This window comes from Tupaia chinensis, unplaced genomic scaffold, assembly GCF_000334495.1.
Source record: "Tupaia chinensis unplaced genomic scaffold, TupChi_1.0 Scaffold000037_20, whole genome shotgun sequence".
NCBI lineage: Eukaryota > Metazoa > Chordata > Mammalia > Scandentia > Tupaiidae > Tupaia > Tupaia belangeri.
In genome coordinates this window covers 2,263,159-2,284,958 of record NW_006159479.1, presented here as the reverse complement: position 1 = coordinate 2,284,958, position 21,800 = coordinate 2,263,159, and the positions used below count along the sequence as shown (strand labels likewise).

The 21,800-nt window shown below is 44.3% G+C and overlaps 1 protein-coding gene across 1 annotated transcript in view; it reads right to left on the bottom strand.

Moving 5' to 3' along the window:
- FAM124A (family with sequence similarity 124 member A) overlaps positions 1-7,029 on the bottom strand; it is a 78,577-nt gene extending 71,548 nt beyond the window's left edge. Inside the window, exon 1 of the mRNA XM_006140524.2 lies at positions 6,913-7,029. Within this exon, the coding sequence (XP_006140586.1) occupies positions 6,913-6,977 (65 nt within the window). The 5' untranslated portion in view covers positions 6,978-7,029. The remainder of the gene's footprint in view (positions 1-6,912) is intronic.
- Between the last annotated feature and the right edge of the window lie 14,771 nt (positions 7,030-21,800).

Below are 21,800 nucleotides of genomic sequence, written 5' to 3'. Positions count from 1 at the left end.
AAATCACCCCCAAGAGGGGATGGCCACACTGCAATCCCTTCTCCTCCATTCTCCTCTCGGAATCTTGGGCACATGCGCCCAGTGTGAGTTTAAGTCACTGGGCCCAGGACCTGAACCAGGGTTAACTACATGGGAGTCCAGTGACATAGCTATTATGCTAACTGCTGGTCCCAAGAATTATATATTTTCACACACTTGAAACACATAGAGACACATTTCAAATTTTACATGTATTATCTGTGTCAATAATGAACAGAGAGTTAGATGAGGTCCTTGACTATATTTTAATTAGTTATACAATTATACAAATAAAGATTATCTACAAATGAGTTCTGTACTTAAGATAGTTTACCACTGTCAGTGGCCTACTTTCCAGTGTGTGTGTATATATGTGTGTGTGTGTATGTGTGTGTGCATGTGTGCATATATATTGAATACCTTGCTAAATTCTCTTTTCCAGGAAAATTGTAGCATAGAGTTGATTTTGGCATTTCTTTAAAATTGATCTTGATGTTTTTGAAAAATACTAGCTCACTGCATTGTGGACTTCACCTGCTAATTCTCAATGCACTGAATTAAATTTAGAGTTAAGTAGCTCCATCTGGAACATGAAGTCATTGACTACTTATTAGTTATTATGTTATTACATATCATCTTGTCTATTTATTTATTTATTTATTTTAGTTTTTGCTATAAGGTATGTGTGCTCACCAGAGACAGAGAGACAGAAAGTTAGAAATCAGTCCCCATGGGAGATGGCCACACCACAGTCCCTTCGCTTCTAGTCTCCTTGTGATTTTGGGCATGCACATGCACGCACCCAATGTGATTTTCAAGCCACTTGGTCTGGGACTCGAACAGCACAATCTGCCATTTGGGACCCAGTGCCTTAACCGTCACACCACCTGTTGGCCCCAAGAGCATCTTGTCTTCTAAATAAGATTTCCCCTTTTACCTATTTTTAAAAATCTTGCTACATTTAAAAATTTATTCCACCCATTCTTTTCCATCCACCTGTTCAAACTCTAGACTCATGAATTGTCATCTTTAAACTGTAGTGGACAGTCACCCAAAGATAGGACATGGGATAATCCTATATGTTCAGAAGCCTGGTGACAACTGAAGTGGACACAGAAGGACTTTTTTTTTTTTTTGAGAGAGAGTTTTGCTATAGGGTACATGCTCTCACTGGAGAGACAGAGAGACAGAGATAGAAAGTGAAAATTCATCTCCCCCAGGGGTGGAGGATGACCACTCCACAGTCTCTTCTCCAGTTTCCGCTCAGGATTTTGGGCATGCATACATGTGTCTAGGATGAGTTTTAAGCCCCTGGGTCTGGGACTTGAACCACAGTCGACTAAGTGGGAGTCCAGGGACATAACCATTACATAATCATTACTGATCATAACCATCTGCTGATCCCATAGAAGGACTTCTAATGCCAGAAAAACAAATAGATGAAAAGAATCCATCAAGTATGGCACATTTAAGAGTGGCTCGGAGGTCAAATCTTGGAGACATCACTAACGAAACAGTCATTATAAAGCATTAGCTTTTATTTGGGTTAAAAAGGCACTGCCTGTCCCTCTATTAAGGGATTACATTTCTTCAGACAGTTTACCACTGTCAGCAGCTGACTTCACAGTTTTTTCCTAACAGAAAGTACACAGAAGCACAAGGCTTGCTTTCAAGTGGATGTGGAAAATAGGAGTTTGAAAATGACATCAAGTGCCCAAAAGAATACTAGTTTGCTTTTAGTCTCAGCCTGTCTTAGGTGGCTCAGACAGCAAAGGTAGCATTTTAGGGGGGGAAAAAAGTGTGAGCAGAAAACAAGAATTAATTACAGAGCAAACAACTCCTTGAGAGGCACCTCCACTAGATGGGAAGTATGGTGGAGACCCAGGCTTTGATTTCTGTCACTAACCATACACCACCCCCACCCTCCAGCCTCCGGTTCCTCATCTGTGAAACAATAATAATAATAATAATTATTATTATATTATTGTCACAGTGTTATGATTATAATACTAATTCTAATATGATAGTCATGTTCCAAATGATGGTCAAATTGCTTAAGATTTAAAAGCATCAGAGCATCTACTGTGGTGAATATAAAGAACACCCAAGGATTCTTCAAGAAGTCTGTGCAAAGATGGAATTATAGTACAAATGTATCATGATGTCAAAAAGTTTGAAATCCATATATAGTTTTTTCACAATTTATACACATTTTCCATGAACAAGACCCACCTCACATGGTTCACCATTTTTATTATGCAGAAGTCTAAGTTTATTGTTTAGAATGCTCTTTGCAACAATAATAGTAGTAGAATGAGAAATAATAAGGTATTCAGGGTTTACGTATGCCCTGCCCTAGGGGATTTAAATGTAGCGGCATTTAGTCTTCAAAACAACCCCATGGGGTAGATACTATTATCATCACCCCCATTTTATAGAGGAGGAAACAGAGCAAAGAGAGGTTAAGTAACTGGTTCAAGGTCCCATGAGTCCTCAGTGGAGGAACCAGAATTTGAACAACAGCAGACTGACACTCTTGTGATTGTAACTTTCAAAGTGACCAGCCAGTCTGCTCCCTGGCACTGAGATCCACAAAGCTTCTAGAAATGTCTCTTCAGTCATACTGCTGAAAGGATTGACGATCTGCTTAAGCAGTACCCTAAAGTCCCTTGCTCCTACACTATGTTCACAACCACCTGGCAAAAGCCCTCCCTCTCCCAAACCTTGATGATCTCAAAGTAGACTCCTCCTTCCATAACTGCGTAACTACTAATCTCAGTTGGGCTCCTGCTCAACATTGTCTGAAACAACTATTTCACATCTCCATTCTCCTGGCCAGGGTAGAAGGAGGTAGGGGAGGTGGACAAGGATGCTGCATTTACACTGAATGGAAACGCCACCTTCCGTTGACTTTCTCTAGTTGTAAGAGGGGGAGTGCTCCATCTCCTACTCAAATCGGATCCATCCGCTTGTGGTTTGAAGTCCACCTGCTCCATCTTTTCAGAAAACTGACATGACAGGTTATCATCTTTTCTCCTGTCTTTATCCTTTCTCCCTTTACAGAGAGTCCTTTCTGTCAGTGCTCATTGCCCAGTTAGCACCTATGTGTAGGAAATCCTTCCCATACCCACTCTCTCCTTCAGCTGCTGCCTCTCCTTACCCCTCCCTTGTCCAGACAAAGGGCTCTAGCTGTTCCCTTTTGCTCACCTTCCATTCCATTCTGGCTTCTGTCTCTACCACCGCCCCCCCTCCCCCATCAAATACTACTCTGCCTTCATCATCTCCATTAAAAAAAAATACAAAACAAAACCAAAAATCTTTACATTTACATTCTTATCTTAACTAGTTTTTCAAAGTTGGTCTTAGAGTACCTGCTGTTAGGCCAGCCTGTGGTGTGGTGGTTAAGGTGTCTAGATCCCACATGGCCAACTGTGTGGTTTGAGTCTTGGACCCAGCAGCTTGAAAAACACACCAGGCATGGGTACGAGTGTGCCTATAATCCCAACAAGAGAATGGAGAAGGGACTGCAGTGAAGCCAAGAACCTCCCTCCCCTCCTCTGCATACTGGCGGGGGAGGGAGGAATGATTTCTTTCTGTCTTTCTCAGAAGAGCACACATACCCTATAGCAAAAACAAACAACAAGAACAAAAGACTATCTACTTCATGGGGTTGTTGAAGGATTCGATGAGTCAATGAAACACATAACCGCATACATGGCACACAGTAACTGCTAAGTGTCTGCTATTCTCTTCCGTTGACTTAATCTCTCTCAGGGTTTCAATTGCCATTTCTAGGTAGTTCCCAAATGCAATGTCATCATGAGTTTCAGACAAATATACCCAACTGCTAGTTCATTATCTTTACTTAGATGTCTTTCAAGACCTCAGACACAATCTGTTGAAAGTGAAACTTCTCATACTCTGTTCAAACTTGGTTTGAAGGGATCGGAGACTACTTTGAGAATTCAATAAAAAATAAGGTATCTTCTCATAAAAGCTAACAAAGCACATCATTTTGCATACAACTTGAAGCAACTCAAGGACCCCAAATAAAGGATTACTGCCTTAGCAGATGTGTCACTTGAGCTGAGTCTTGAAAGAAGAGTACAGTTTCACTTGGTGGATGGGCATGCCAGGTGGGAGAGGCATAGCTGTGAAGAGGGCAGCGTGACTGAGACAAGGAAACAGAAAAACCTGTCAACGGAGCAGGGAAGGCTGAGAAACAAGACCAGAGAGAAGGAGGGGCTCCATAATGTTGGAGCTTGTAGGCCGTGCTAAGCTTTGCACTTTATAGGTGACAGAACCATAAAAATTTGGAATAGAGGGAGGAACAATCAGATTTGCACTTGAAAAATAATGAGAGCAAACAGTTAAAGAATGCTTTCTACATACGTCATACACAATCTCAACAGGTAGCTATAAGAAAGCTGAATGGGGGGGCTGGGAGAGCAACCTCCAGAAAACTAGGGAAACTTTGAATAGTGATAACTAAACTAAAATTCAAGATATATATGACCACGAGGCAAATCTAAGAATAATAAGCATATGTTGAAACTATTTTATTTGACTAGTTGCATGCCATTTTATCTTTATCTCTCTCTCTTTTTTTTTTTTTTGAGAGATTTTTTTTTTTGCTATAAGGTGCATGTGCTTGCTGGAGAGACAAAGTAAGTCAGACAGAAAGTAGAAAATTAACCCCCAAAGGCTCAATCTCAATCCCTTCTCCTTTATTCGCTTCTCAGGATTTTGGGCGCGCGCACACACACACACACACACACACACACGCATCCAGTGTGATTTTTTTTTTTTTGAGAGGTTTTTGCTATATGGTGCGTGCTCTTGCCAGACAGAGACAGACAGAAAGTGAGACATCACCCCCCAGGGGGATAGCCATGCCACAATCCCTTCTCCTCCATTCTCCTCTCGGGATCTTGGGCATGCACGCACACACGCACACGCACCTGGCATCAGTTTTAAGCCACCAGGTCTGGGACTTGAACCGTAGTCGACTACATGGGAGTCCAGCGACATAGCCATTATGCTAACTGCTGGTCCCCCCAGTGTGATTTTTAAGCTGCCAGATATGGGACTTGAACCAGAGTCAGCCACATGGAAGTCCAACACCTTAACCACCACGCCACCTGCTGGCCCCTTACCTCTTTGTTTAGCTTAGGGACACTAGTGATACAGTAAGAATTCTTTACACAGTTCTGTCTTGTTACAAGGAAACAGTTTAGTAACAGAGGCAGAGAACAGAAGCTTCCTCTCCTCCCCTTGGTGTGACCAGTGAGCCCCTCCCAGGAGCCCTGCAGCTATCATGCTGATGTCTGGGTCCCAGGGTGATATCACCCATGATCAGGTCTTCCCCTCTCTTCTCTAAGACACAGCCCTTGAAAAAAATAATAGTTGTAGGTGAACTCTGCAAACTGGAAATGAATGGACTAGTGAGCACTTGCTTTAACCCAGATATAAACGAGCTGGTTAATTTTGCTTTGTCTCTTCTAGTAGCTGTCCAGCTAACTAGAGGAAGGGGGGGGGGAAGAGGTTAAGGATCTTCAGAATTGATAAATATCACACACACAAAGTGTGGGGGAAAGCAGGGGAGTGCAGACTTGGAAAAGGGTTACTCCCTTGGGTTTATGAGAACCATGAATGAGGGCTCCCAAGATTGGGTAGCAGAGCAAGCCCTCGCGGTGGTAAGTGCCTTAGGGAGTAAAGTCCTAGGTTTGGGCAGGGAGGGGTGGTGGAGGCTGCGGGAAGGGTAGCGTTGGAAGGCAGGAGGAGCTGTGTGGGCAGCATTTCTGACAGTCAGGTCAGAGCCCTGGGTCCATTCTGGGCCTGGACTCTTTCTGTCCCCACAGAGCTGCCAAACCCTCAGATTAGCCTAAAACCTCCTGACCTTCCAGGAATGAATGAGGCTTTAACAGTCTGGGCAGCTCCCGCCCTCCTGCAGGGTTACTCCAGAAGGGAAAAGACGCCCTTTCCTCCTAGATCAGACCCCGCATCCTGGAAGTGGCGCTGAGTCCACACAGGAAAATCCTCTAGAGATAGGGACGGTGGGTGGGTGGGGGTGCACCTTTACAATGACAGTCATCTCCTAAAAGTCATTCGGTCTTTGTCCCACCCAGAAAAATCTGTTGCTGGGAGAGGATTACTTTGTTTCCAAGATTTATGCTAATTATTGGAGTCCCTGGAAGCAAAGCGGACTCTAAGTAGTTAGGCCTGGATATGGCACCTTCCCCATCCCACCCGTACAAAGGCAGCAGTTCCCGGCCGGGACCGGCGCGCTCTTAAGGTTGAGGAAGTTCTGCGGAGGCCGAGGGAGCCTCGGCAGCGTGGAGTGAAGTTCCGCAGGAAGGCCACGAAGTGAGAAACGCCACCCTTGTAGCGGACTTTTAAAAGACTTCAGTGCCGGCTGTCCCAGCCAGCTTTGCCTCGTCTCCCCAGCTCCAGGACCGACTCCAGCGAGCTCCCGCGCTGCAGGCGAAGTGCCCGCGGAGGCTCGGAACAAGTGCGGGAGCCCACCTGGCCTCCCAGCGATGATGCTGCGGGGACGCTGCACTGGCCTGGCGCTCACGTGGTAACGGAGGGCGAGGGGCTGAGCGGGATTACACTGAGCCCCGAGTCCCTCCACTTTCCTCCCTCCGGCTAGGGCCCGCCCTGGCGGGGTAGCCACGCACCAAGCGGCTGGGTCCCTGGGTCGCTGAAGGATTCCGCGGGTCTCCACAGCCCTCCGGCTTCCCTGGGGGTCCCGGCAAGAAGGAAACCCCGCGCCCGGGTCCCGCCCCAGAGGCTCCAGCTCCCGAGTGAGATCAGAGAAGCAACCGCGGTGCAACCTGGAGAGCGCCCCCAGTCTGCTGTCCTCCCCCCACCCCCAGCCCCGGCGCGGCTCACCCTCCGGTCTCGGCGCCCGAGTCCACGCAGTCATCCTCCTCGCCGCCGCTTGCCTTCGGGTCCATCGCGCGTCCCGGCTGCGCTGAGCGCGCGGGCGTGGGTGTGACCTGGGCGCACTCCCTCCGGTCCGCCCCGTCCGCCGAGAAAGCGTGTGCGCGCGGGTGTGCACGGGAGTGTGGCTGTGTGCACGAGGGGCCGCGCGGGTGCGCGCGGGTGCGCAAGCGTGTGTGAATGAGCTCGCGTGCTGCGCGCCTGTGTGTGGTGGGAGCATGAGTGGCGAGATGCGTGAGGTCGCGTGGGTCCGTTTGTGGGCTATGCTGTGCATTTACGGCTGCACGCGCCTGTGACTGCTCAGTGTATGTACCCGACTGTGGTTGTGACCGTGTGCGGGGTGTGCGTGTGTGTGTGTGTGTGTGTGGCACGGCAGCCGCCCTTCCCCCGGGGCCCACTGTTCGGGAATCCGAGGTCCCAGGGAAGACCCTGCGGTTGCCGGACCACGCGCGGCGAGTGGGGAAACATACCCGCCTGCACCGTGAAAGCAGGCAGGGATTTGTTTCCCTATGGGGAGCAGTTCCAACACCTGGGTATTTTCTTGTAGTTTCCTCAGAATTACCAGCGCTGAATTCTTTAACACCTTTCTCAGCACAGGTCTGGGTGGCTTCCCACCACCCAGCTTGCCAGTTTACAATAGGTGTCATGTATTCTTTTGTTATTTTTTTAAAAAAGCCTTTAAAAATAATTTACCTAGATTCAGGGGATGTTGCAGCAAGGGCTGATGGATATTTTAAAGTACCACCCGAGCACCTGCGGGTGGGTTAAGGATAACTGTTGGAGGGGCTCACCTCCCCTTTAGGAAGATGATAGGAGGAGGCAAGAACAGGGTGGGGCCAGGGTACCTGAACAACTTGGATCTAATTCTGAAACCCGTCCAAGCCATCGGAAGACACTCACTTCTACTTTCTTCTCTCTTAAGGCAAGTTATTTAACCTCTTTGAGTCTTCATTTCCTCCTCTGTAAGATGAAGCTATTGATACCTGCCTCCATCTCTGTTGTGCAGTAAACGAGACCGTGGACGTGAAATGCGTAGCATGGGCCGCTCTCCTTGCACTTAGCGCATGAGCTCGCGATAACGCATTCCCAATCTCAGGTCACAAAGCAGTGTCTCTCTGGATGACCATGTTATGGTGAAGAGGAATATGGCTTGTTTCCTCACTCCCTTTCTTCTTCCCTTTTGTTCTTCCTTTCTACGAAATAGTACTCTTAAGATTCTTATTTTAAGTTAACCCAACAAAAGAGAAATCTAATTAACAAAGGAAGAATAAAAATATAATCTCACCATCAAGAAATAAAAGAAGGTTAATATGCCAACTCCAAGCCTGGCTTGTCCTTATGAAGCCTAAAATTTCTTATATCCAAAGCAGAAAGGGATATACATAGTACGCTCAATTCATGCTCATTAGATGAAAAAAAAGGAGCATGTCACTATTTCAACAAAGTTGTTTTCTCCTGTACACTGATTTCTAAAAGATATTAATGGACGGGGCAAGGGACATTGTGAGTGATATACTTACATTGTGTCACTAAGTTTTTAATTCATTGATTCATCTGATAACTATTGAAATGCCAAACAGGGGAACCAGCAGTTAACGTAATGGCTATGTCGCTGGACTCCGACTGCGGTTTGCGTCCCGGACCCAGTGGCTTAAAACTCACGCCGGGCGCGTGTGCGTGTGTGCCCAAGATCCTGAGAGGAAAATGGAGGAGAAGGAACTGAGGCGTGACCATCCCCCCTGGGGGATGATTTCTCGCTTTCTGTCTCTATGTCTCTCTCTGTCTGTCTGGCGAGCGCACGCGCCCTATAGCAAAAAAAACCGAAAAAAAAAAAAAAAAAAAAAAAAAAGCCAAACAGGAGGATGAATTCTGGATATTATAGTGAGGGAAAAATAGTAACAGTTAAGATTCCTGTTCTCACAGACTTTACAGTCCAGAGGGGAGACTAACTAAACAGCTAAATCATATGTGTGTGTGTGTGTGTGTGTGTGTGTGTGTGTGTGTGTACATTACAAAGCAGCATAAATATAAAAAGCAAATGGAGATAACCCCACATGAAGGAAAAAGAATAGTGCACCTTGCGAGAGAAAGAGCAAACCTAATTTAAATTGGAGTGTCCGGGACAGCTCTCTCAGGGAGGGATAACGAAGCCCCTTTCTGCCTCAGGCCCTTTGCTCTTTGTGTTCTTTCTCTCTGGACATGTTTTCCCAAATTTTCTGCAAGACTCCTTCCATATTTCTTTCAGGAGTCTCCTTGCTCATCAGAGAGGCCTTTCTGACTAATCCTATGTTGTGGCATCTCTGACCTTGCCTGTTTCTTAGAACTCCACCAGCACCTGGCAGAAGGTACACTTATTTACCTACTCTTCCCTCCCCACCTCTACCCCCAGCATGCCAGCTCCATGAGAGAATGGAGCCAGTGTGTTTCATTCACTTCCATACCCTACACACCTGGAGCAGGCCCCAGAGTAATGCACATGTGTTGAATGAATTCAAGAGAAGTAGCCCCAGTGTCAGGATGGGAAGAGAGGAAGACTCTCTGGGAAGAAAGTCCATCAGGTAGGAGGCAGGATCAGGCACTATCACTGATGATAGCAAGATGTTTGACATTGATATGAAACCTGCAAGAAGTCAGCAACAGACCATGACAGCATCTCTGGAAAGGAGGAGCACAACTGCAGTGTTAATGAATCCAGGCTAAAGGGAGAGAGAAAGTGACCAGATAGGTGTGTACACCGAACATTCAACCACCCTGTTATCCTTACCGCTGTGAGGGAGCCTGCTTTTGTCCACTGTGTTTAGGGACAATCAAAACCTGTACCTCATTCAATCTTCAGTGAAGTTTGGTGAAATAGGCTTATTTTTCCATTTTATAGTAGAGGAAACTAAGCCCTATTGAATTCAAATGCCTTTTCCAGGCCACCCAATCCACAAGGAGGTAGCCAGGCAGTCCATATAACGTGGATAGAGTCCATGCCATCTATTTAGAGGGCCACTAGGTGGGCAGTCATATCCTTGGGAAGATGGCACTGAAAAAAAAAGGCCGGGGAAGAAGGTAAAATCCTCATGACCCTTACAAGTGTCTTGGAAAAGAAGAGCTACCTAAATGATTTCAACCTGTCTCAAATATCCAGAAAAAAAGACATACCAGACCACAAACCTGGGCCATATCTTAAGATGAAGCATTGACTTGGGTTCCCTTCAACCATCGGGGACACGAGTGTTATCATTCGTCAGTGGCATAGCTGGCTGATTGCAGCTCGGTGAGGCATTTATTATTGGGAAGAGAGGTTTGAGCATACTGCTATATTCCAGTTAGGCATGGGCTCCTGCTTCAATTCCTCAGTCTTAGTGGCCTCACTTTCTTCTTCACATTTTTGGTGTAAGAGCTGACAGCAGGTAACTCAGACAAGAATCTTGCAGTGATCATATAGGGTAACTAGTTCATAACTTAAACATGGCTCCTTGGCTTTGATTTTCCTGTTATTTAATGGTGATCATTTTAATTGAGGGTGAAATGTCATTTTCCTTACCCCTAAATGATGGGGACAGAGGAGTGGCACTAGTCTGCTTAGGGTGCCCTGTCACCTGCCCTAAAGATGTTTCTTTCATAACCTGAGGAAAGCACTAGGAGAACACTGAAGTATACCAAGAAGTGGAATAAGCCAGGAAATATGCAACCAACTCCTGGACCTGAATCCACTATGTTCTAGTTCCTTATATTCTCCCCTCAGGAAAAAGGTCGACTGTTTTTATGTTACGTTCTTACTCAGGAGTTGTGGTAAAGGATTTGACATACATGATCTTTTAAATTCTCACAAAATCCTTGTAAGGCTTCCATCATTCTTAAAATGAGGCTGTTTATCTGTATCTCATGGGAGGCTTAAAGTCCTTTAGAAACTATAAAGCATTTAAACACATGATGTCATTGATTTTTGATTACCTTTTCTCAGAAAGGTCTGAACATCATTCTCAATTGTATTTCACCTTTCATGTTCATTTTAGTCTCTACTGATAATATTGCGTGTTTTGGTGTATTAGAAAACAAGACCACTCATTGTTTTATTTATTCATTCATTTATTGAATACTCAGTGCGTGCCAGGCAGTGGTTGGTGCCAACAATCCTTTGGGGAAGAGCCCAGAGCTAGTTCGTGGCCTAATGGAGTTTTGAGGTCAGGAGAGGACCATTTATCATGTTCCCTGGCCTATAGGCGGAGCTGGTCTTCCCACCAAGCCTTCCTTAAATGGCTTCCTGGAGCCCCACCAGGCACCTGACAGGTGCATGGTGCCATCAGTCATTAGAGTAGGACTGAAAGTAGCCCTTTGCTGAAGAAAAACTTGAAATAATATGGTGATAAATAAAGAGTATCAACTTTGCTGATGGAAGAGGGAGATTAGTAGTTAGAAAGGCCAAAAGGGACTGGAAAGGGGCCAAAGGTTCTGAAAAACAGGAGATAAATAGCTTTAAGATAATAATTTTAAACCAAGAGACTGAAGACAGATAAAAACAAAACAAAAAAGTCTCCAAGACATGAGATTTGTCTGGGTTTGGGTTTCAAGGTAGAGGAAGTTAAGCCACTTTCTTTGCATGATTCTGTACTATTTCCCATAAGACCAGCTTCATCTAATATAGTCCTTTGAATAAAATACTTGTTTAGGTTATCCACTGCAAATAGAACTGGAAAATAAGTTGGTTTGGGAAGTTCTCTTTTTTTATTATTTCTTTATTTAAATTTAAAAATTTTCAGTTTAAAGAGAGACATGAAAAAAACCCTCTTTCTTCCAAGACTCCAGAAGAGTTTGTCTGATGTGAAAAATAAATATTATGATCATGACAAGAGAAATTATAAACTATTGACAAATCTACTTAGACAAAGAAAGCCACTAGCCGTGCATGCAAACATAAGGGGACCAGATGGCAAAGGGATAAATGAAACGAAAGATAAACTGTTGAGTCGGAAAATAATCTCATTAAAATATAAATGACTCAACTTTGATAAGGGAGAGCAGACATAGGGTTCAGTCTTGGAGCCTTCTCAAGAACTCTCAGCCTGAAGTTTATAGGGATCAGATCTGGAGTTTAAGTCAGTCATCCAGTCACGTGTCCTCCATGTGGCCCCCACCCCCCCAGCAGGCAGGTGGGTGAGCATAAAATGAGACAGGAATGTGAAAGACTTTTGGAAAAGTCCTGTGGAAATGTGAGCCAGGAAACCCAAGAATCAGGGCACTGCTCTGTAGTTCTCTGAGAGGATAGACATGCCTTCTGGGAATTGTGGCTGAGTCAATTATTTATTGTTATACTAACAACCAAGACTTGGAGAGGTTTTACCCTGTCCTCTTCCCTTTCTCCCACTTCTCTTCAGCGACCCAATCTTCCACAGGTCTAACTGCCTGTGTTAGCCTGCTAGGGCTGCCATAACAAAATAGCATAGGCCGGGTGTTGTCACCAACAGAAACTTATTTTCTCACTGTTCTGGAGGTGGGAAGTCCCAGATCAAGGTGTCAGTAGGATTGGTTTCTCCCGTGACCTCTCTCCTTGGTTTGGCTTCTTGGTGTGTCATCACATGATCTTTGCTCTGTGCGCATGTATCCCTAGTGTCTGTTTCTCTTATAAAAATATCAGTCAGATTATATTAGGGTTTGCTCTCATGGCCTTGTTTTAACTGTATCACTTCTTTAAGGCCCTATCTTTGAATATATCACCCACCATATCACCTATGCTCATGCCACATACATCAGCACTTACATAAACAATGTTTTTCCTAAAGTAACGGGATGAATGCTTGTGGATAAGATAATACTCTTCCTCCAAGAACCAGCTCAAATCAACGAGATTCAAAATGGCTGCCAAAGGACCCTCTGGAAGACCCTAAACCTCACCCTAATATCATTAGCATGCTAAATGGCACACTTACCACTGACACAACAGTTTATATCTCTAGGATGACCATGGGAAGAACCCTTGAAAGGAGAAAAAGGAGGCAGATTTAGAAATTCCAAGAAGTCCTCACCCTTTTCCAAGAGCAATATTCTTCCTTTCTATGACCTTATCCCTTCTCCTTATCACTACCATACTATATCTTAAACTTTCCAGCTCAAGATGAGAAAACAGTTTGTCTCTTGTTTCTCCATTCCTTGGCTGTTGAATAAAACTTGTGCTATGACACTCAGTTTCAGTTTCGTAAGTTGGCTCTGCAACACTGAATGGCAAATGATCCATTTTCTGGATTAAATTAAAAATTGGGAACAAATACAGTCACATTCTGAGGTACTAGTTAGGGCTTCAACGTATGAATTTGGGGGAACACATCTCATGTAGGAGGCAGGCTCTCACAGTGAGTAAGACTGAATTTTGTCCCCAGACACACTGCACAAGTTCAAACACTCCCTCCATTCCCTACTAGGTTTAAATCTAGGGCCAGATACTTAACCTCTCTGAGACTCAGTTTCCTCGTTTGTCAACAGGTACGTTCTGAGAAGTTATTACACAGAGAGTCCTGAGATAGTGCCTGGCACATAGGCATTTCCACATTACAGTCAGCTTGCAAATCTAAAGCTTTCTTCACAACCTCATTCATGTTCTGTATCTGGCTGTCCCAGTGCTCTTTAGGCCTCTTCACACAAGTGCCAGGCACCCATGCACTCACTCCTTAAAATTATACTGACCTAAGTATCCTATTTGATCTGGTCCAAAAAGACAAAGACTCTGAACATGAACCCTGAGAGTCATTAGTGGGAGATCCAGACAAGTAAATCCAGACCTCAATACAGTATAATTAATGTTAGAGCAGTGACATGTGTATGATTCAGTTCAGAGATATGTACAGACTCTGTACATTCTGTACAGGAAATAGTACATTCCGAGGAGGGTGGGAAGGCAAGGGGAATAGGAGGAAGAAGTGTTAGGGAAAGATTGCATGGAACAGATCATGAAAGTTGAGTTTTAAAGAGTGAATAGTTTAACAAAGAGACAAAGAGGGGAAGGGCAGACATCTGTCTTCTTTGAGGTTCAGGCTGTCCTGGCTTCCCTCCAGCCTTGCTCCTCTGTTGCTGGTGTGTTGCTATATAGGCTTCCTGCTTCCTCCTCCCTTCTTCTTCCTGGTGTTTGGCTCAGGATCATCTTGCTCACCTCAATTTTTGCCTTCATTTTGCAACTGTTCTAACTGTGCAGTTTGAGTCTCCAAGATACAAATATATGATGGCCAGTTTCAGTCCCCGACCTTGTCAATGCTTCCATTACAACCTTCGAAATAAAATCTCTCCATCTAAAGCACCTATCCCCTTAGCTGTCTCAGAAATGTTATTCTATTGCTCGTCTTCTCTCTCTGAAGTATCTTCAATCTTCTGTGTGTGTTCTCCATCAACATTTAAATATATTCATTTTTCTTTCATGTTGCAAAAGAAAAAGAAGGGCCAGCAGTGGCATGGAGGTTAAAGCACTGGATTCCGCATAGCTAACTGGGCGTGTGTGCTTGTTGCTGTGAAGATAGAGATCACTCTATCCGTCTGTCATCACAGTCTCCCCCCATGCTGCTTACATTCTCTGTGCTCCAAGTATGCTGGCTCTCCTTAGTTCCTCAAAGGACCAACTCCTCTAGGCACAGAGCCTTTGCATGTGTCTGTTACTTTACCTGGAATACTCTTGCCAGCCCATCAGCATTAGTTAGAAACTTATAGTTGGTCATCTGTTTGCCTTTCAATTGTTACTTCTTCCTGGACTAGACTGATCTCCTGTTTTATGCATTCAGAGCCTTAACAAAGTTGTCATTTTATATATTTTTTGTGTGATTCTGTGATCATTCCCCCTTTTCACCTCTAAATTGTAAACTCCATGAAGACCAGACTTTTCTACTTAGTATTGTACCTTCATTGTATAAAATTGTACCTGTCACGTGGTGAATGTTATTACAAGTGCTTCTATCCTTGTTGTGTAATGCCCAACCCAGCACACAGCAGGCTGCAAATGCTGCTGAAAGGGTGACTGAGCAGCGGTTCCACTGCTGGGAACATTATGATGGCTCTTCTAATCCCTTGGAGGAATTTAGAAAATTCTCCAAAATGCTCACTCTCTTTTAAAAAAGACTTACAGTTTTATTAAAGTGTCCATCATAGGCAAGGCAGAATATGTAGCAGAGAAGATAGAGTTAAAATAGTGAAGTTTTCTCCCATTGGGAGATTTTCTTCCTGGAAATGGCATGAAAAAATAATGAGTATGCCAATAACCATGATAGTACCCACAGCCCCTCAAGACTTGACTCAAGTGGACATTGGATGACATTTTGACTCTTCCAGGTACAAGTAGCCTAATATGGAAAACATTCTATTGTGAACTGGCCTTGTTTTAATACTTTCACTTTTTCATAATATTTCCCAGAATTCAAAATATTGTCTCTGAATCATCTCTAGGCAAATTAGGTCATTTTCATCCCAGTCTATCTTTGACTGTCGATCTCCAACTGTGATGGTTGTTGATGCTGTGTCACTCTGGAGAACTCATAGGGTAGAGGTTGCTAAGCACTGGGAATTGTTTGTTGGAGATGTAGAAGCTTCTCTTTGGAAGGAGTAAGGCATTGTCTTATGAATATGGGGATTCTTCAGTTCCTTGGGACATTTTCCTGCTGAAGGGAAGCAGATTGATTCCATGAGTTCCCCAGGTCTCCTTCTACATTATGATTCCATGATCCTATTAATGTTTGACAGAAGGGCAAGTCTAAATGTGCAATTCCACATAACCCCGAGTTTTCTCCTGGGGCTGAAATTGAATAGAAAACGGAATATATCATAGTGATGGGAATCTGGCAGTGTGCTTTGGAATAGTAACTAGCTGCAGGGTTTCGTCACCTTGGAAACAGGCAAAGCCCAATCTGGGATCTCAGAGGGTTTATGCTACTGACTCAAAATTTATCTGGATTGACTTCACGGTGGGTGGAAACACATGTGTTATTTTATCTGAGAATCCAGGAACACTGACAAATGGTATTCTATGTGATTTAAGAAACCACCAGTTAATAAACCAAAAAGATCAAGGTGCAACCACTGGCTTTAAGTTTAAAAGGTGGGAACATAAGTCGGCAAGCTGTGGGAAGTTTTAGGTTGTTTTGTACATGATGCTAATATCAAGATGACTCATGTGGAGGAAAAAAGATTTCTAAACATCTGCCCATTCAGTTTACATGATGCCAAATATTGAGATATTTGAAAACATTCAAATGTCTGGCATTGCAATGACAAATTTCTGGATGAACAATTATGTGATTTTTCTATTTGCTTGTTTTGATTTTTCTATTGTGGTGTTACATAAATAAATTTTTTAAAAAGTTACTTAATTAAATGTAACTAAGATTTACAGAGCATACTCAGAAGTTTTTTTTTTTAATAAAGATTTTCCAATTCTAACATAGAATTTCTCTCAAGAGAAAGACTGTGGAAACTTCACCTTGACCTCTCGACACCAGCCCACACAGGCAACCACACCCTCCTCCGAAGAGCACTCCCTTCCCTTAGCATCCATGACTTCACCTCTGCTGCTTTTGCTTCTGCTTTGCTGGATGCTGCTTGTCAGTTTCCTTTACTACATCCTGCAGATTTGTCTGACTTCTGCTATTGGAGTCTCTGTTCCAGTTTTGTTTTTTTCTTTCTTCTCATGCTCCATTCATTTCCCTGGTGATCATATGCATTCTTATGATATAAGTACGATCCATGTGCTGAAGACTTCTAACTTACCTCTTTGACACATTTCTCCCAGCTGAGGTCCAACTGTAAGGCTAATCCCTACATGACTTTCTTACTTGGATGTCTCAGAGTTGTACCACAGTCAGTATGTCTGAAACAGGAGTTATGACTTCCCCCAAAACCTGCTGTTTGTACTCCAGGTCTCTGCGTAAACGGTACCATACCCACTAGGTACCAGAGAGTCATCTTGACACCTCCATCTCTTCAACCTTTCATATTCAGTCATCACAAAGACTTGTAAATATCTCTTGAATTGTCCCCTTCCTTATAAACGTGTCTTGTCTTATCCCTTTCTCCCCATCCCCAGAATCACCCCCTCAGCCCTGGCCAATGTCATGGCTGACTTAGATGACTTGCAATTGCCTCCTAACTGACACCCCTGCATCTACTCTGTCTTCTAACAATCTGTTCTCTATACCAGATAGATGACTCTCAAGGGAATGCAAACCAAATTTTGTTACAACTCTGCTTAAAGCCTGTCTATGGTTTCCCAGCACCTCTGGGAGTATCAGAAACTATGGGCTTGCTGAGAAAGACTTGTGAAAAGCATGTTGTAGAAATGCGGAGCTTGAAACACCTGTGGGACATTCAGTGAGAGTCCACTGGGCAGTTGCAGAGAGAGCTCACAGCAAAATATTGTCTTATTTGGGTGACTATAACAAAATACCATAAACCAGATGCTTTGTAAACAACAGAAATCTATTTCTCACAGTTATGGAGGATGGAAGTCCAAGGTCAGGGTACCAGTATGAAGGACCTTCTTCCACTTGGCAGTTGAGTATATTCTTATTTTATCCTTAAATGGCAGAAAAAGAGTTAGCTAGCACTCTGACCTCTTTAAAAAAAATATATATATATATGTATATATTTGACAGCTCTTTGAACCAAAAAATGTTAACATAGGAATCAAACCTGGGCCTCCTCTGTTGTCCCAGCCTACAGAGCCCATCAGAGCAGTCCAAACCACCAGGGCTGGAACTCTGATCTCTTTTTTTTAGAGAGAGAGATTTTTGTTATAGGGTACATGTGCTTGTTGGAGAGAGAGACAGAAACTGATGAATCACTCTCTGGGGGGAAAGCCATGCCATACTCCTTTCTCCAGTCTCCTCTTGGGATTTTGGGCACACATACCTGGTGTGAGTTTCAAGCTGCTGAGTCCAGGACTCAAAGCACAGTCAGCCATGTGGGAGTCCAGTGACATAATCATTACACTATCTTTTGTCCCCCCCCCCCTTATTTTAAGGGTACTAATCACATTGATGAGGACTCCACCCTCAGGACCTAATTACTTCCTCAAGTCTTTATTTCCAAATACCATCACAGTCAGATTTCAATATATACATTTTGTGAGTGGGGGAAACAAGCATTTGGTCCATAATAGAGATGTAAATGTAGTTTTTGCTACAGTAATTAAGAATCAAAAGGAGATATATAGGAGGCCCCCAGTCAGAAGCCCATATTAGCAGTCACACCTGGGTGTGGCCAGCAATCAAGGAACTAACCCTAACTTGCTAGAGCTCTCAGAATTAACCAGTCTTTTAGGAAATGTTTTGTATACGTTTAACTCACAAAAAACTGATGAATAATAAACATGTAAATTCATTAATTTACAGTAAGAAATGGTGGAGTCATCACAAAGTTCTTGGGAAATGTATATTTAAAAAAAAAAAAAGCACAATTATCCATAGCTTTAAAAAATCTTTGGTGCCAAATAAACTTGTACTTTAATTCCAAGTTTTCACAAAGTTCCCTTTTATAACTACCAAGTTCTCTCAAAAACTTAAGTTCATCATTTAACACAATTTCTGTCTGAAAACAAATGATTGTAAGACAAATTATAATTAGAAGGCTTTTTGGTGAACATACACTCCAAGCTAGGGAAATGAGATAAATGAATTTTATTGAATAGTTGGTCCAGAAAATTCATATGCATGGTTCCAGAACTTGTCTGAAAGTGATATGGAGAGACTCTGAATTTATGAATAACTCAGGCGTGATAACTGTCTAAGGTTTCTATCCTCCAGCAAACTTACTGCCCCTCCCTGAAAACCTTGAATAGATTAATACCTTGAATAGATTAGCCTTCCTGCTTCTCAGCCTCCTCCCTTTGATGCTGTGTAGGGTGGGTTCTGAGCCTGAGACCTCCCCTTCCCCAATTTCCCCATAAAAGTCTAGCCCTCAGTGGGGGACAGAGATTCAGAGTGCTAACTCCTCCATACCCACTGGCATAATAAACAGTTCTCCTAGTCTCTCTGAGTGCTGCTTTCCATTCCTTGGCATCTGGTTTTCTACAACATTTTGGTCCATTGGTTGGGAAAGGGAATCAGACTGGCCTTTTGAGCCACTTATCCCAGGGCATTTCTCCCCAGGATGGGCACTATGGTATGGAGAGATAGGTGCACACCCTCCCCCGTCTCATCTGACAGGGTCCCTCATCTGGGGTGCCTGCCCTGAGATTGAACATTCCTGGATCATTGGACTTCAATCAGAAAGAAAGATCAACTCCTGCATCAACCGTGGTCAGCTCAGTAATCTGGTAAGCCCCCTGGGACCTCAGTCCAAGTCCCCTAAGCCCACTGTGCTGGACTGTATGCTGACTATTTTTTAAAAAGGGTTTCTCTGGTGATTATGGAGTTAAAATGAAACCAGAAAAGTTGAGAGCCCTCTGTGAGGTTGAATGACCCTCTTTCAAGGTTAGATGACTGCCAAAGGGAACCTTACATCACCCTGCCATGTGGGCTGTGTGCAACACTGTTATTGGGACCCCTGGTCACTCTGAGCGGTTTCCCTATGCTGACTCCTAGCTACAGATAGCCCGTCATTCTGCCCTGGGAGCAAATCTGCATAAGAGGGAAAAACCAATGCACTATTTTAGCCACCCATGTCATGCTCCCAGTGCCAAACTCTGACCAAAAGAAACTCATGGCTCAAATCCTGCAGGGCTCCCCAGAAGAGGAGCCATTAGCAGCTCCACTTCCAAATGTCCTGGCTGAGCCAGTTATCAAAATCCCATCCCCATCTGTTTCTCCAGGGCCTAAAGAGCAGCCCAAGGAGCCAGCGCCAGCTCCACCAGCTCACAAGGGAGGCCGTCAGCAGTCCTGATCCTGCAACCCAGATTCAGCCTCACCCGCCATCACCCAGCGAGCTGCTGGAGCCTCACTATTCAGATGCCCCTTTAGGAGACCCAAGGATGCCCCTAGATAGGCACAGATGGGACTTGGGACTTTTATGGAAGGCAGAGCAACTCTCTATTATCAGTCCTTCTTGTAGGCAAAAAGCTGCCTACTAGGAGGACACTTAGTTACTCACGAGTTCTTGTACTTCCTGATTGCCTAGTCCCATTGCTGGGAAGGGACCTATTAACTAAACTCAGAGCACAAATCCACTTTGACTAGTCAGCCTCAGCTGCTTTAACTGTCAGTCCTGCCAAAATACTAACTGTGACAATGACCCAGGAAGAGGAATGGCAAATGTTCACCTCCAAGACACCCAGCAGAAATGACGAGTTAAAGTTGCAGGGCAACTCCTGTGAATCCACCACTTGTGAGTGAAGCTGCAGCATCAGAGGACCCCAGCACCTGGACGATGAAAAACCACACTGAGCAACCAACTAAGGACCTTCCACAGGACCAAGACCTGTCATCAAGACTGCAGCCCTGCTGCAGCTACTCCTGGGCTGGTGGCTCTATGCACGGTAGAAGCTTGAGGAGTCTACAGCCCTGCTTTGGTAACTCCGAATGCTGACCAATTTATGCACAGCAGAAGCTTGAGGACAGCAACGAATGACACCCCCACAATATCCCCACCACCCCCACCATTTCCTGCTCCTAGTCCTTCCCATAGTGCTGGCTGTGCTTCTCTCTGTTAGTCTGGCAGTGGTGGACCCAAGGGACTGGAAGTTATGGGAGAGGCTTTTGCTAGCAATAGTATACCTCCTAGTAGTAGGGATCTTGATAGGCCTAAGGTGCCTTGGTTAACTAATTGGAAGCATTTTTGTTGGGGTTCTGTTCCTAATTACATATTTTGCCTTAATGATACTCCTGACCCTGGACCTTTCTCTATAACTGAGGCTGATAGGCGCCTATCCCCCTTGCTTCAAATGGTACAACCAAACCATCCAGTAAGCTACTATTCAGCCATAACCAGGCACCTACCAACCAATGTTAGACCACCTGCCTGGGATTTACGAGCCCATAGTCATTCCAGGGCTCCCAAGCCAGCTGGCATTTGTGTACCTGGGACAAGGTTACAAGTCCTGCCTTGACTTGGTCACCTTCCAGAAGTGCCAGAACAATGGGACACCCTTACAATTGCCCTCCTGCAGGAAAATGAGTCTGCCACAGAGGTCTCAGACCATATGGACTCCCAGATGGAGGAGAAAAATGTCTATGGAGACTCAGGCCGCTGTCCAGGATGAAGTACAGAGGCTTAAATCTCACTCTCCGAGATCAGCTGAGGCTCTGCGCACCTCAGAAGGTCCCCCAGATTGATCCAAGAGTAATTACGCTCATTGATGTGATCCATGCTCGTCTATATCAGGCACAAGCCCAGTTAGCATCCAGCTGTTGGCACTGCATCCGAACAGCCCTTCCCCACATATATGCCACTCCAACCTACCCTACAAATGACACTCCAATTGTTAATCTGACTTTCGTATGGGAGGGACCAATTTCCCAAGTGCACCTCTCCTCCAATCCGCAGGGCTGTTTTACAAATCGAAGTTCCACTGAAGTCGGTAATATGACCTGCCACAACACATATCCAGAAAACGGGACCGCAATCTGCTCTCAATACCTGGGGTTCCACCTCGTACGCAGGCCCTATGCTTACCAGTGCCTTCCAGCAAACTGATCCGGGACCTCAATTATCCATAGCTTTAAAAAATCTTTGGTGCCAAATAAACTTGTACTTTAATTCCAAGTTTTCACAAAGTTCCCTTTTATAACTACCAAGTTCTCTCAAAAACTTAAGTTCATCATTTAACACAATTTCTGTCTGAAACCAAATGATTGTAAGACAAATTATAATTAGAAGGCTTTTTGGTGAACATACACTCCAAGCTAGGGAAATGAGATAAATGAATTTTATTGAATAGTTGGTCCAGA